The following is a 14,456-nucleotide window of genomic DNA, read 5'->3' on the forward strand; positions in this document are numbered from 1 at the left end:
TGCCCCCACGATCCCCTTTGGCCCAGGCCAGTCAAGGGTGGGCTGTAGAGTCCCCTCTTCTCCTTCCTCACCCCATTCTCCTCTCCAGTCTGGACGGTAGCCCTGCTGAGACTTGAGGGTATTACTTTCTTTGCCTCAGGGAAAAAAGGCTCCTAACTCACATTCTTTACTTCTGGTTGTTCTTGGCATAGATTGGCATTGCTTGGACAGCAGCACCTTGAGTATAGAGCTCATCATCCAGCGAGCCCTGCGCTGTTTCACGTCAGGGGCAGCAGGACTGGGGAAAAAAGAAGGTGAGCAGTTCCGCCCAGCAGGTGGAGGCCAGCATCCCTGCGCTGCTGGGTTCATATGCTTGCCCCAAACACTACAGCCTCTGGCCTCACTTCACACCCCCCCCGGCTCTTGCTCCCCTTGTTCCGGGCTTTCCTGGCTGTCCCAGCCACTCCATTCTCTCCCACCCTTTGTGGGCATCTTCCTTCCTCTTGGCTTTAGATAAAGTTTTTTTTCTTATTTATTTATTTATTTTTTAATTTTTTTTTTTCAACGTTTATTTATTTTTGGGACAGAGAGAGACAGAGCATGAACGGGGGAGGGGCAGAGAGAGAGGGAGACACAGAATCGGAAACAGGCTCCAGGCTCCGAGCCATCAGCCCAGAGCCCGATGCGGGGCTCGAACTCACCGACCGCGAGATCGTGACCTGGCTGAAGTCGGACGCTTAACCGACTGCGCCACCCAGGCGCCCCGGCTTTAGATAAAGTTTGTAGGGTTGCTTCCACACTCCCCACCCAAGCTCAGGCTGTGTCCTGCTTCTTTCTTTTAACAATTTCATTAACCCTCCTGGCCACTGTTCAGCAGATGCTTCTAACTCATCCCCCTGCCCCAGAGCAGCCTTGGGAGAAATGCTTTCACACCGTCCAGCCTTATCCATTAGACACATCGCACAGCTGCTGAGACCCCTACTTACGGTGAACCTCCACAGCCCCCCGAGGTCGTCACTCCTCTCAAAGCATGTGGGCTCCAGGCCTTCCTCCAGGCAGCACTTGATGGAGGCCAGGCCACTGACCCCGGCTCCCACAATGGCAACTCGCTTGGCCATGTTCCCTGGTGCAGGGGAAAGCAAAACTGAGCCTTTTATTCACAAGTGAAAGCCCCACCCCAGCTTGGCTGCTCTAGCCAACCAGGAAACAGAACCGGGGAGGTTAAGAAATTTGCTCCATTTGATCCCTCTGTGGCTGGCCTCTGGTGTTGTGAGTGCAAAAAGAGAAATGTTCAGGTCCCTGGTTTAACCCTGTGCTCGTAAGCCCCTGCGCCTACACTCGGAGCTCGTGCCTGATGTTAGCACATTTGTTGTCAAGACTGTGGCTTCTGGCAGAGTGGCTGGAATTAGACCCTTTCGTGGAGAGTTTTGCATTCAGGATGGGGCTGCTGCCTCTGGCTTCCCTTCATGGGTCCCAGAATGGCATAGAATAGTAGACCAGAAAGAATCACCTGGTCAAACATGTTTTGTTTTTTAAGTTTATGTATTTATTTTGAGAGAGAGAGAGAGAGAGAGAGAGAGAGAGAGAGAGAGAGAGAGCATGCAAGCGTGAGCACACAAGCAGGGAAGGGAGAGAGAGAGAGAGAATCCCAAGTGTCAGTGCAGAGCCCGATGTGGGGCTCGATCTCACAAGTCGTGAGATCATGACCTGAGCTGAAATCGATAGTTGGAAGCTTAACTGGCCACCCAGGTGCCCCTAACATGTTTTTTAAATAAACATATGAAACTGGAGGTCAGATTAGCGTGGTGGCATGAGACAAGGCCACATGGCAGTGGTGGAACGGAGTTGGGACTAGAAGCCAAGACCTGTGGCCACTGCAGGTGCCACGGCAGCCCTGGGAGAGTCCCAGCCCCTGGCATACCGCAAGGTCCCAGCTCGGTTGCCCATCCTTCTCCTATCTGCAGCCAGTGGATGGCTGCCAGGGGAAGGGTGAGGGTGCGAGGCTTTGTGTGGACATTCATCCCTCCTCTCCCCTTCAGATACTGATGCAGCTCAGGGAACATGGCCCTGTCCCCATTGGCACAGGCGGAGGGTCATATGTCCCCAGGCCATGCAAGAATGCTGAGAGGCAATATAGTGTATTGGTTAAGCAACCAGGCTCTAGACCAGATTGCCTGGGTTAAAGCTCAGTTCTGCCAGTCACTGCCGTGTGATCTTGGGCAAGTTATTTAACCCCTCTGTGCATCATAAAAATTGAGGAAATAGTGGTAGTTTCCTTGTAGTGTTTGGTGAGAATCAAGGGAGTCAAGACGTCAGATGATTTAGAACTGTTCCTGGCATGTAACAAATGCTTAATAAATATAAGCTATTATAACTATGAAACCATTTCCCAAAATTGGTGTCCTCCTCTGCCTTTCCCATTAGTAAGTTTCTGCTCTTTTAATTCCTATACGTTTTGGCCAGTTCATCCACATTTAACAGTGAATCATGTGATTTAGAGTTGTTCCCTAATACATTTTTGTGACAATTGTATCTCCTCACTTTAGTGAGTTTTGAAAGCGCATGGGTCCCAGAGTCAATGTAAGAAGTGCCCCCAAAGGCATTGTTTTCCTGAACATTTGCACAGATTTCTCGTTGCACAGATGAGCTTTTTCCACATAACTGGACATACATCTTTCGTTTTTGAGAGAAATAGCTCAACTATAGAGACTTCATCTGCTTTACTCTCTGCTGGGGCCTCTGTGGCCAGGGAAGTCCTTGGAACAGAATACAACAGGTGCTCAATAAATAGTTCTAGAATGAAATGGAAAGGCCCATTTATTTTCAGGTGTTATGTAAAAGTTTCTTCCCCGAAGCTACTAGCTCTGATTTACTGGGAGAGAGCTGGTAGGTCCCCTTTAGGGGAAGTCACGCTCTAGATCCTAATGGATACCATAGAAACACAACCTCATACAATTTTCCCTGCCTTGCGTCCTAGAGAAATAAAATGACCCTACATTTAGAGAGATAGCTGATGTAATGAAATGAATATGGGTGTTGGGACCAGACACATCTATTTCAAATCCCTGCTCTATCAGCTTGGCGCATAGGAAAATATCCCCTCTGGGCCTCACTTTCCTCATTTGTAAAATGGGACATCATGCTCTTCATTTTTGTGAGACATAGTAGACATTCAATGAAGAATATCCACTTTTTAAAAAAAGATTTTATTTTATTTTTTTCTTTTTCAAGTTTTTATTTAAATTCATTAGTTAACATACAGCGTATTAGTAGTTTCAGGTGGTGAATTTAGTGATCCATCACTTACAACACCCAGTGCTCATCACAAGTGCCCTCCTTAATCCTGATCACCTATTTAACCCATCCCTCACCAACCTCCTCTCTGATTAAACCCATCTCCCACCCACCAGATTTTATTTTTTTATTTGAGAGAGAGAGAGTGCATGTGCACACAAGCAGGGTGGGGGGTGGATGGGGCAGAGGGAGAGAGAGAGAATCTGAGGCAGGCTCCATGCTTGGCACGGAGCCGGATATGGGGGACTTGATCCCATGAAATGTGAGATCATGACCTGAGCCAAAATCAAGAGTCAGATGCTCAACCAACTGAGCCACTCAGGGAGCCCCAAGAGTATTATGGGAAAAATGACTCTCGGAATGAAGAGAGGAATTGCATATATCACTATGATATCTGCAGCTGTGTGCAGAAGCATGGTGGCTCTGTAAAGACAGCAGGTCTGATTATAACGGGATACTCATGCCCTCAGCAGGGGACCAGGAAACAAAGCAGTTTCCTTTTGGAAGGGGAGAGGGCAGAGCCATTTGCAGTAGCTGGATTGAGAAGGAAGGTGGGGGAAATGTGTCTAGCATTGCTCCACTGAGATTAGAGGTCAGCAGGTGGAGATCGAACTTCTCCAGAGAGAGGCTAGTCAGTGTATATTCTGCCATGTTTCCAGGGTGGTGTCCCATGGAGGAAAAATGGGCTTCTGGTATGGCAAGAACCAGTGTGTATGTTTCCTTGACTAGGATGTTGTAGCTTCAGGTACATGTTGCTGAATGAAAGCACCAAACTGGTTCTATAAGAAGAAAAGGACCCGTCACGTTGTATGTCAATTATATTTCAATAATAAATTTTGGAAGGAGAAGAAAGAGGAGAAGGAGGAGGGGAAAGAAGGAGAAGGAGAAATGCATCCACTCCAGCTGTTAGCCTGGTCAGAGGGAGGGCCGGCCAGGGACCTGGCTCACTGTGAGGTAACTGCGGAGACCTTGGGCAAGGAAATCAACTGCCTTGGGCTCACTTTGCAAAAAAGGATAACCATATCAACTCTTAGTCCAAGGGCCTGACCCAGTACTGTAAACATTTGCCCCTAAGCATTTGAAGGATCGTTGCAAACAGAAGGATTAGATTTATGGGAAATGGTGGAACTGAAGACGTTACATGAAGGCAAATTTTAGTTCCATATAAGCACTTTACAGCATTTCAGGCTCTGATATTTGTGCAGAGTCTGTAAGATTATTTTTTGGAAATATTGTAAGTAGGAGAGTAGTAGGTAATGGAGAGGGTGGAATCAAATGCCCTTTAGGATTCTGTTAACTCAGATTCCACGATTCATTCATGGATTAGTCTAGCGGTCAAACACTCAATGAGGGGCTTCTGTGATCCGAAGCCCTGGGCGAGGTATTGGGAGTACGAAAGATGAATAAGGTGTGATGCCTTCTTTAGAGTAGCTTCCCTCTGGCGGGGAAGTCAGGATGATAAATAGATCATTGCAGTATTCTGTGTCACGTGCTAAGACAGAGTCGTGTCTTATGTACGCCTTGCAATAAGAGCATGAAGGAAGAGGCTCATACTGTGACTTTGGGGTGATAGGAAAGCAATACTGAGGAATACTAGTTGCTTCAGGTTTTGAAGTTTGAAAGGAACGCCAGTGGGCAGAAGAGGGAAGGAAATGAGCTCTAGAGACAGGGAGCAGCAAAAGTAGCAGCCAGAGACGGTCGATGGACGCCTCTACGACTGCCCAGCTCCCCAGTGAGCTTGAAACTTACAGGAAATAGCATGTTCCCCACAAGAGGAGACTATCTCGGTGTTGATTCACTGGATCAGGTCTGTTAATCTTCTCTCTGCTCAAGGTTATATGTTTGCCTAAAGTGGGAGCATTTCCTTTGACTCGTTTCTTATTTTCCCTTTCTCTCTCTCTCTCTTTTAAAGGTTTATTTATTTATTTTAAGAGAGAGAGAATGAGTGTGGGAGGGGCAGAGAGAGAGAGAGAGAGAGAGAGAGGGAGAGAGAGAATCCCAAGCAGGCTCCACACCATCAGTACAGAACGTGACGTGGGGCTTGAACTCACAAACCCTGAGATCATGACCTGAGCCGAAGTCGGACGCTTAACCGACTGAGCCACCCAGGTGCCCTCCTTTGTCTTATTTTCTATAGTGAGTGGCACACTTGGTCTGTACTAGTAGTTGCATAAACACTTGGCAATGAGTTGACTTCCTGGTGGGTAAAATGAATGAATTCACCACAGTATATCCTTTTTAAAAAAAAAAAATTAACTGAGCGAATATTCACTGGGAGCTAATATCAGAACACGAGGCTGGACCTGCCATTCCCCAAATGGTGTGCAGAGGTGCTGTGAATGATTTTAAAATATCCAGGAAAACACATGTATGTTGAATTCTGAGCAAAGCTGATGGGTAGTTGATAGTTTTAATATCAGTTACGGCTGTGTTATGTTAGATGATGTCATATTTTTGCAAAGCTGGGTTTTCGGCAGTTGCAATGTTAAAAAAGCAAGTACTACACAGAAAGTGCTTGGATACCAGCACTGAGTGCACAATGATACAATATCCTTTTCTTAATGTTTATTTTATTTTTGAGAGAGAGAGAACGCGCGTGCAAGTGCGCATGCACGCGCGCATGAGCGGGGGAGGGGCAGAAAGAGCCAGGGACACAGGATCCACAGCTGGCTCTGTGCTGACAGCAGACAGCCCCATGTAGGGCTCAAACAGCCCGATGTGGGGCTCAAACTCACGAAGCATGAGATCATGACGTAAGCTGAAGTCCAACCCTTAACTGACTGAGCCACCCAGGTGCCCCATGATATAATGTCCTTAAGTGGGCCATGCATTTCAAGACTAAGAAGAGACAGTAGATTTAGCTGGATGGATGGCAGTTGGGGGAGGGGTGAAGGTGCCTACTTGGCCCCTGGGAACAAATGAGCACAAGCTGGTAAGAAACTGAAGTCAGAGCAGAGCCGTGCTTTGTGATTCCTGTCTTCCCGCAGCTGTTCCTCGCCTGCTCAAGCCCATTCCTAACCACATAAGAAAAATTCTGCTAGGATTTAAATTTATCTGGTCAGTTACAAGGCCACAGAGTTTCCCTAGGCTGGAGGAGAAATGAAGAAATAATGAAGGACTGAGACTCAGTTTCACCATCTGTAAATCAGAAGACATTAAACTGGGTAGCTATAAAAGATTTCCAAAACCTTTGAGAGTTATAGTGAATTCATGTGGGAGTGGGTTAACAAGAGAGATCTGACCATAGAAACTCAAGAAACTTTGTCACAATGCATAGAATGGAGCACTTTTTTTTTTTTAATTTTTTTTTTCAACGTTTATTTATTTTTGGGACAGAGAGAGACAGAGCATGAACGGGGGAGGGGCAGAGAGAGAGGGAGACACAGAATCGGAAACAGGCTCCAGGCTCTGAGCCATCAGCCCAGAGCCCGACGCGGGGCTCGAACTCACGGACCGCGAGATCGTGACCTGGCTGAAGTCGGACGCTTAACCGACTGCGCCATCCAGGCGCCCCGAATGGAGCACTTTTAACAACGGGAAAAGGACAACTCAGATGCCAAAGGGGGGTTACTTATCTTTCCCAACTTGTGCCAAATGGAAGGTAATTCAGTCCTGAAGCACAATAACAAAACAGAAAAAAATCTGGGTCCCACCTCCCTAATTCAAAGAAATCAGAGATTATATCTGGCTACTTACTTTTTGTAGTTACTTTAATGTACCTGGAATTCCCATGGTCCCCACTATAGTTTGGACTCTGGAGCCAGCAGGAATTGAAATGGATGAGCACAAGCCAATGTTGTCCTAGCAGGCCCTGGGTCCGGATGAACTGGGTCTAAGAGATAAGGAATGTTATGCAGAATTTGGGACCTAAGGTTAATCTTTGCTTACATTTTAACTTGATTAATGGTACAATCATGCTAAGAGAAAAACATTGCCTGGTGGGTGCTATGCCCTTTAGACTCACACTTCACCCTGCAGAATAGAAATTAACTTAGTGAGTCACAGCGGCATCTTAACTGTTCATCAACTTCACTGTTCAAAGGGAGCAAATAAGACAATCATGTCAATAGCTGCTATACCAAAGGTTCACTTTTAAAGTTTTGATCCATTTAACATTGTTTTTATTTATTTGGTTTTTTTTTAATGTTTGTTTATATTCGAGAGAAAGGGAGCAAGTAGGAGAGGGGCAGAGTGAGAGAGAGAGAGAGAGAGAGAGAGAGAGAGAGAGAGAGAACCCCAAGCAGGCTCTGTGCTGTCAGCACAGAGCCCAATGAGGGAATGTTGAACCCACAAACCATGAGATCATGACCTGAGCCGAAACCAAGAGTCAGACGCTTAGCTGACAGCCACTTGGGTGCCCTTCACATTATTATTTTTAAACCATACATCACCCACATTGTTAAATTCATTTTTAAAAGACTTTTTTTTTTTTATAATTTTTTTTCAATGTTTTTTATTTATTTTTGTGACAGAGAGAGACAGAGCATGAACGGGGGAGGGGCAGAGAGAGAGGGAGACACAGAATCGGAAACAGGCTCCAGGCTCCGAGCCATCAGCCCAGAGCCCGACGCGGGGCTCGAACTCACGGACCGCGAGATCGTGACCTGGCTGAAGTCGGACGCTTAACCGACTGCGCCACCCAGGCGCCCCCTAAAAGACTTTTTAAGTACAGATGATTGCCCAGACATTTGGGAAATGTAACAAACATCTGGGTAGATCATGACTTTTGGAGTCACAAGTCCTGGGTTTGAGTACTCTCTTCACCAGTTATTACCAGAATAATCTTGGGAAAATTATATAACTTTTTAAAGCTTCAGCTTATTCAATTAAAATAAACATAATAATACCTAACTCAGATGGCTGTGGTGGGGATTAGATGGGATAATCCACGCAGAGATTTTTTTACATAGTAAACACTGAGTGGCTGCAATGAAGGTGATAACGATGTCATTGCCAGGACAGATAAGGTGTCTTGGTTATTGACTTGTGGTATTGAAATGACTCCCACAGGCACAGAGAGTCAACGTCAGGACCGATTGGTAAGATTGAAGCAGGGAGAAGGTTCTGGAAGAATAAATCTTTTTCTTGATTTTCATTATGGTATAACCACACCCTTCAGCTCTGTATCTAGACGGCCTTGTGTATCACCCAGTCTGTTGCTGGCTCATTAGGCTTACCCTTTACCTTGCTTCTGGCGAAAGACTTGGCATGGAGACAGCACTGTTAGCTGTGTGGAGTTCAGCTGCCTTCCTGCAGCTATGAGGACAATATTTGAATCATTTCAAAGCTTAGTTTTTACCCAGAAAGGGAGCCCTCAAAAGTGGTATTAGTTCAAGCATGTTTTTAAAAACCAGAGTATCTTTGACGTCAAGTCAGGGACACCTTGAGAACTAGGGCCACAATTAGTGTCCCAAACCCCAGTACTTAGGCATTTACCTCCCCCACCCCAAAGTTTAGTTAAATTCGAGTTAACTAACATATAGTGTAATGTTGGTTTCAGGAGTAGAATTTAGTGATTCATCACTCATATGTAACACCCATCATAACAAGTGCCCTCCTTAATACCCATCACCCATTTAGCCCATCCCCCTCCCACCTCTCTCCATCAATCCTCGGTTTGTTCTCTATTGTTAAGAGTCTCTTATGGTTTGCTTCCCTCTCTTCCCCCCCCCCACTCATATGTTCTTCTGTTTTGTTTCCTAAATTTCACATTTGAGTGAAATCATATGATATTTGTCTAGCTCCATCTGCATCATTGACAATGGCAAGATTTCATTCTTTTTTAAAAAAATGTTTATTCACTTTTGAGGGAGGAGGGGGAGAAGGGGCAGATAGAGGGGGACAGAGGATCCAAAGCGAGCTCTGTGCTGACAGCAGAAAGAGCAAGGCAGGGCTTGAACTCACGAACTGTAAGATCATGACCTGAGTTGAAGTCAGATGCTTCACCAACTGAGCCATCCAGGTGCCCTAAGATTTCACTCTGTTTGATGGCTGAGTAATATTTCATTGGATATATATACCACATCTTCTTTATCCGTTCATCAGTTGATGGACACTTGGCGTAGGCACTTACCTTGATATGTACATGCAGCTTTGGCACATACCTAGTAGTAAGGTCACTAGCCCTTACCAGGCATGCTGCTGACATAAGTAGAAACAAAGAACTTAAAACATTGCTTGAGCCTAAACATGATCATTGATCAGATCATCTCATTTTTCTTAATTAGCAAGAGACTTGTAGTAATTAAAAATGAGAAGATTGGCTTTCAGTGACACCTTTACTTTCTGCTATTTTTAGGGCTTATTGTAAATTAGCTGTGCTTGAGGCCATGGAATGGAGAAAGCTATCCAGGCCCTTTTTGAGCCCTAGGAAGCCAGATTGGTAGACAATCATGCTTTTTAGGAAGTATTTTGGACTTTCTGCCTTCTGGGTGCATGGTAGGATAGAGCTTCTTGGTCTCTTGGTCTCTTGGCTGGGAACATGTGACTAGTTCTGGTCGGTGAAATGTGGGCCAAAGTAACATATGTCCTTTCTGGGCTCAGAGCTGTTAATTGCCAGTGTAAGACCAGAGAGCACTTTCTTTTTCTTCACGGTGGCTATAGCTACTTTCAGACTTTCAACCAGGCTGTTCCATTAGCCTGGATGCCTGAGTGACTCTGATGAGTAGAGCCTAGCCTCTAGTGGATACATAACGTGAAAGAGGAAGGATCTTTGTCTTATTGCAAGGTTTTGAGCTTTGGGGATTGGTTGTTAGTGCACCATACCTGGCTTCTATTGATGGATGCACTAGAATGATGTTTCTGGCTCCTTCACTGTATTTCTAAATTATCTTCTGAAGTCTCCCCACCCTCCCTCCCCCACCCTGCTCTGATGCGGAGCGGAGTTGAAAGAGAGTGTAGAATTTACTTAGCTTTAGTAAATTAGACCCACCCAGTGCAATGTTTTTCTTTCTCCCTCTAAAAATTAAAGACAGCCACAAGTCCCTACCCCTCAGCTCTCCCACTCCCCCAGAAGAAAGCATCAAGAGGCTCCACAGGTGCCTTTCTTTTTTTTTTTTTTTTTTTATTTTTTTTTCCAACGTTTATTTATTTTTGGGACAGAGAGAGACAGAGCATGAACGGGCGAGGGGCAGAGAGAGAGGGAGACACAGAATCGGAAACAGGCTCCAGGCTCTGAGCCATCAGCCCAGAGCCCGACGCGGGGCTCGAACTCACGGACCGCGAGATCGTGACCTGGCTGAAGTCGGACGCTTAACCGACTGCGCCACCCAGGGGCCCCTATAATCATTATTTTAAATTATAGTTCAGACATCTTATATCTGTATTGGTTAAATCTCTGGACATGAGATCTACTTCCTGTTCTTTCTTTTGGGGTGAATTTTCCATCTCGTCATTTTGTCTAGGAAAAAAATAAGGGAAGAAAACAAAAACAAAACAAAACACATACACACACACACACACACACAAACACACACACACACAAAACAAAGAAAAAAACAAGGAAAAAAAATTTAAAAAACCCCAAAACTAGATCCTGGCTGTGTTTTGGTCTGCTTTTTAAAACAATCTATATTGCCCCCCCAACCACCCAAAAGCAAGGCGGAGTCCCAGGAGTGACAGTATGGACTGAGGATCCCTGGGTCACAAGAAGAGTGGGTGGCTCCAACATGCTGCACTGTTTATTATAGATAAATAAAATGAAATGAAATGAAAACAAACAAAAAAATTAAAAATATATATAAATAAAAATTAAAATAATAATAAATAAATAAGGAATAGAAAAGAATAAGAAAATAAGTGAAAAAAAATAAAATAAAGAATATAAGTAAAAAGGAAGTGAGATCCTATTTCCCCTAGGGCTGAAGCTTGCAGCACTCTATGATCAGTAGACTTGGTGTGAGTGAGTTGTTTGTGTTGGTCTTCTGGGGGAGGGGAATGCTGGGCTCATTCTCCTGCTGTCTTGTTCAGTGGAAATGCACCTCCAGGGTACAGGGTGGGTGAGGCTTGGTGTAGGTAGCTTAGGCCTCCACTAGGTGGTGCTGATTTGCTCCTTGAAGACTTTCAGCGCTGATGGGTGGGATGAATATGGTGGTGCCACATTCTTTAGCTCTGGAGCTGAAAGTTTGTGTCCCCCCACTCTTTGGGGGAACCCTCACAGAAGAGCAATCAGTCATCCCTCTTGTGTCCCTGGTTTCTGTCAGGACCCTGCGTTCACCCTGCCTGTGTCCGAGCTTCTTTTATCGCAGGCGTGTGACTGAGTTTCAAAACTCCAAATTTTAGAAACTTTTGCAGCCTGGACCGGTGCTGTTCCTCTGGGGGAGGGTCTTGCCATACTTGTGCAACAGCACAAGTGTTTGCCAGCCCATGCTAGGAAAGTGATCACATGATCATGCAGTGGTTCAGAGTTTATAGCAAAGTAGAGCAGAAAGCTGGCACCCTGGCTCACTGCCCTCAGCCAGAGACCCTGCTCCTGTGCCTGGGAACAGTGCAGCATGTGGGAGCCATCCATTCTTCTTGCGACCCAGGGGATCCTCAGTCCATACTGTCACTCCTGGGACTCCACCTTGCTTTGCCACCCGAGTACCTTTAAGTCAGGCACGTCCCATGGTAGTGGACTTCTAAAGACTCAGACTTTGTGCCCTGCTGCTTATAATACTTTGTGGTAGTCTCCATGAGCAGGGCTCCCTCCCCGCTGGTGTACCCACAGTTATATCTCCCCTGAGTCAACGCTCAGCACTTCCTGCCTTCCGAAAGGTGGTGGCTTTTCTACTTGTAGACCACCAGTTTTTGTTCTCTCAGACGTCTGATTGATTTCTTGGGCGTTCAGCATGCTTTGATAACTGTCTAGCTATGTTAGAGGGATGCACCAAGCTTAGGGTCCCTCTATTTCTCTGCCATCTTAATTCCTCCTCCAAGAATCTGCACTTCTAGAAGCTCCCTGAGATAGTCTGTGGGTTGTAGTTTGGAACAAACTATCCTAGGTGGTTTGTCTGGGATAGTTTCCTGTTTCAGGGTATATAGAGGCAGAAGAATAAACTTGGATGAGTCTTCCTTAGTGAATCTCAGACTCTGGAAATGAACTATTTATGTTTTTAAAAAGATTTCAGAATATTTGGAAAGATTTCAAGAGATCATCCTCTTTCTAAAATTTTCAAGGTTATACATTTAATAATAATTTTGTCCTAATGGAGCTATTTTCCCCACTGATTCAGTATCAACCTGACACTTGTTTCTCAATTCGTTCCACTGTAAAAGTAGGATAATAACCATAGTTACTTCCCTGGTAGTGGTAACGATGAATGAAGCAAGTTATGAAAAATAATTGGGACGACAAAGAAATTGGCAAACTTTCTCCCTAAAGGGCCAGATAGTAAAATATTTTAGGCTTTGTGAGTCCTACTGTTTCTATCACAGCTGCTCAACTCCGCCATTGTAGCTTGCAAGTGGCCACAGACCGTCAATGTATGTTGTGACTGTGTTCCAATAAAACTTTATTTATAGAAATAGGTAGTACACTGGATTTAACCTACCGGAAGTAGTTCACCTTCTCTTGCTATACAAGATTGAAAAATTCTATTATTATTATTAATGATATAAAGTCTTGCAAATCATCTTTAATAATTAGCAAAATAATCAGTTTTTAATCAAGAAGTATACATACCATCTGCAATTTTTTCAAAGGAAACTGCTTATAGGAGCAATGAAAACAAATGTGGCATTTATTTATTTATTTTTTATTTTTTTTTCAACGTTTTTAATTTATTTTTGTGACAGAGAGAGACAGAGCATGAACGGGGAGGGGGCAGAGAGAGAGGGAGACACAGAATGGGAAGCAGGAGCCAGGCTCTGAGCCACCATCAGCCCAGAGCCCGACGCGGGGCTCGAACTCACGGACCGCGAGATCGTGACCTGGCTGAAGTCGGACGCTTAACCGACTGCGCCACCCAGGCGCCCCAACAAATGTGGCATTTAAATGGTGGTGTTATTTCAATGGACTCTAAAGAAATAAAGCTTCCACTGATAGCGATTGTCATTACATTGCTCTAGGCACTTCAGAAACAAATCCAGGCCCAAGTAAAGAACAGTGTCCACAAAGGCTTTGGAAAAGTAAGAGGAGACGTTTGTCTGAATCTCTAATCTCTGACCTTTTCCCTCTTCAGAAGGCCTTGGTCTGGGTTTAGGGCATAGTTTATCTCCCAAAGCACACTTCATGGAAAGAATGGCTGTAGTGGACAGATAAACTGGATGTTTATTATGTTGCTCAAAGCTTACTGACATTGAATTGCTTGTGTCTTTTTTTAGATTTCAGTTCCAAGAAAATGTGTCTCCTAAAAAACTGGTATGCTTCCTTTCATCAGATGACGGAGATTACATATTGTTTTGCCTTTGCCTTGATTATAAAGTTAGAGCTATATACAAGGCTCAATCATTATAATGCTTTTCATCTACTTAGAACATATACTTCTTCCTTGATGCTTATTTTTTCAAAATGTCAGTGGCTATTTGAAATGTTCTTGTATAGGTGTCTTGCACTGTTAATCCCTTCAAATGCTTTTTAGATCTAGCTGGACTATAAACCAAATATTATGAATCAATTAATTGGGGGTGCCTGGATAGTTTGGTTGGTTGAATATCTGACTCTTGATTTCAGCTCAGGTCGTGATCTCACAGTCGTGCGATCAAGCCCCACATTGGACTCCACGCCAAGTGTGGAGGTTGCTTAGGATTCTCTCTCCCCTTGTTCCTCTACTCCTCTTCCCCACTCATGTACTTCTCTCTCTCACTCCAAAAAAAATTAATTGATCATATTTGCAAGAAGAGTGCTATTATCTGTGTTAAGTTCCTCCCAAAGCAACATATATATGATTATAAAGAAAATTAACCGTTAATAAGTACTTGATCAATAATAAGGGCTTTTGTCAATAAGTAGATTCTGCAGAAAGGTTATGATCTGCAGTTCTAGAGTCAAGCAAAACTGGGTTCAAATCCCAGCTCCACGACAAGACCAGCTGTATGGTCTTGGGCACGTTACCCAAATGCTCTGAGTCTCAGTTCCATCATCTGACAAGTGGGTATGATAGCCACACCCATCTAACAAAATTATCGCAAGAATTAAATGAAGTAAATACTATACTGTGCACTTAGCACAATGTCTGGTCAATGGTAAGTACTAAATACGTATA

The 14,456-nt window shown here is 44.5% G+C and overlaps 1 protein-coding gene across 1 annotated transcript in view; it reads right to left on the reverse strand.

Moving 5' to 3' along the window:
- The window catches only part of FMO1 (flavin containing dimethylaniline monoxygenase 1), a 31,822-nt gene extending 24,724 nt beyond the window's left edge, over positions 1-7,098 (reverse strand). The window contains exons 1-2 of the mRNA XM_040451713.1: positions 6,983-7,098; positions 966-1,102 (exon numbers count right to left, since the gene is read on the reverse strand). Coding sequence (XP_040307647.1) covers positions 966-1,097 — 132 coding nt within the window. The 5' untranslated portion in view covers positions 1,098-1,102; positions 6,983-7,098. The remainder of the gene's footprint in view (positions 1-965; positions 1,103-6,982) is intronic.
- Positions 7,099-14,456: the final 7,358 nt, after the last annotated feature.

The sequence above is a fragment of the Herpailurus yagouaroundi genome, unplaced genomic scaffold, assembly GCF_014898765.1.
Source record: "Herpailurus yagouaroundi ecotype Mexico unplaced genomic scaffold, PumYag 205, whole genome shotgun sequence".
In the NCBI taxonomy this organism is placed as follows: Eukaryota; Metazoa; Chordata; class Mammalia; order Carnivora; family Felidae; genus Herpailurus; species Herpailurus yagouaroundi.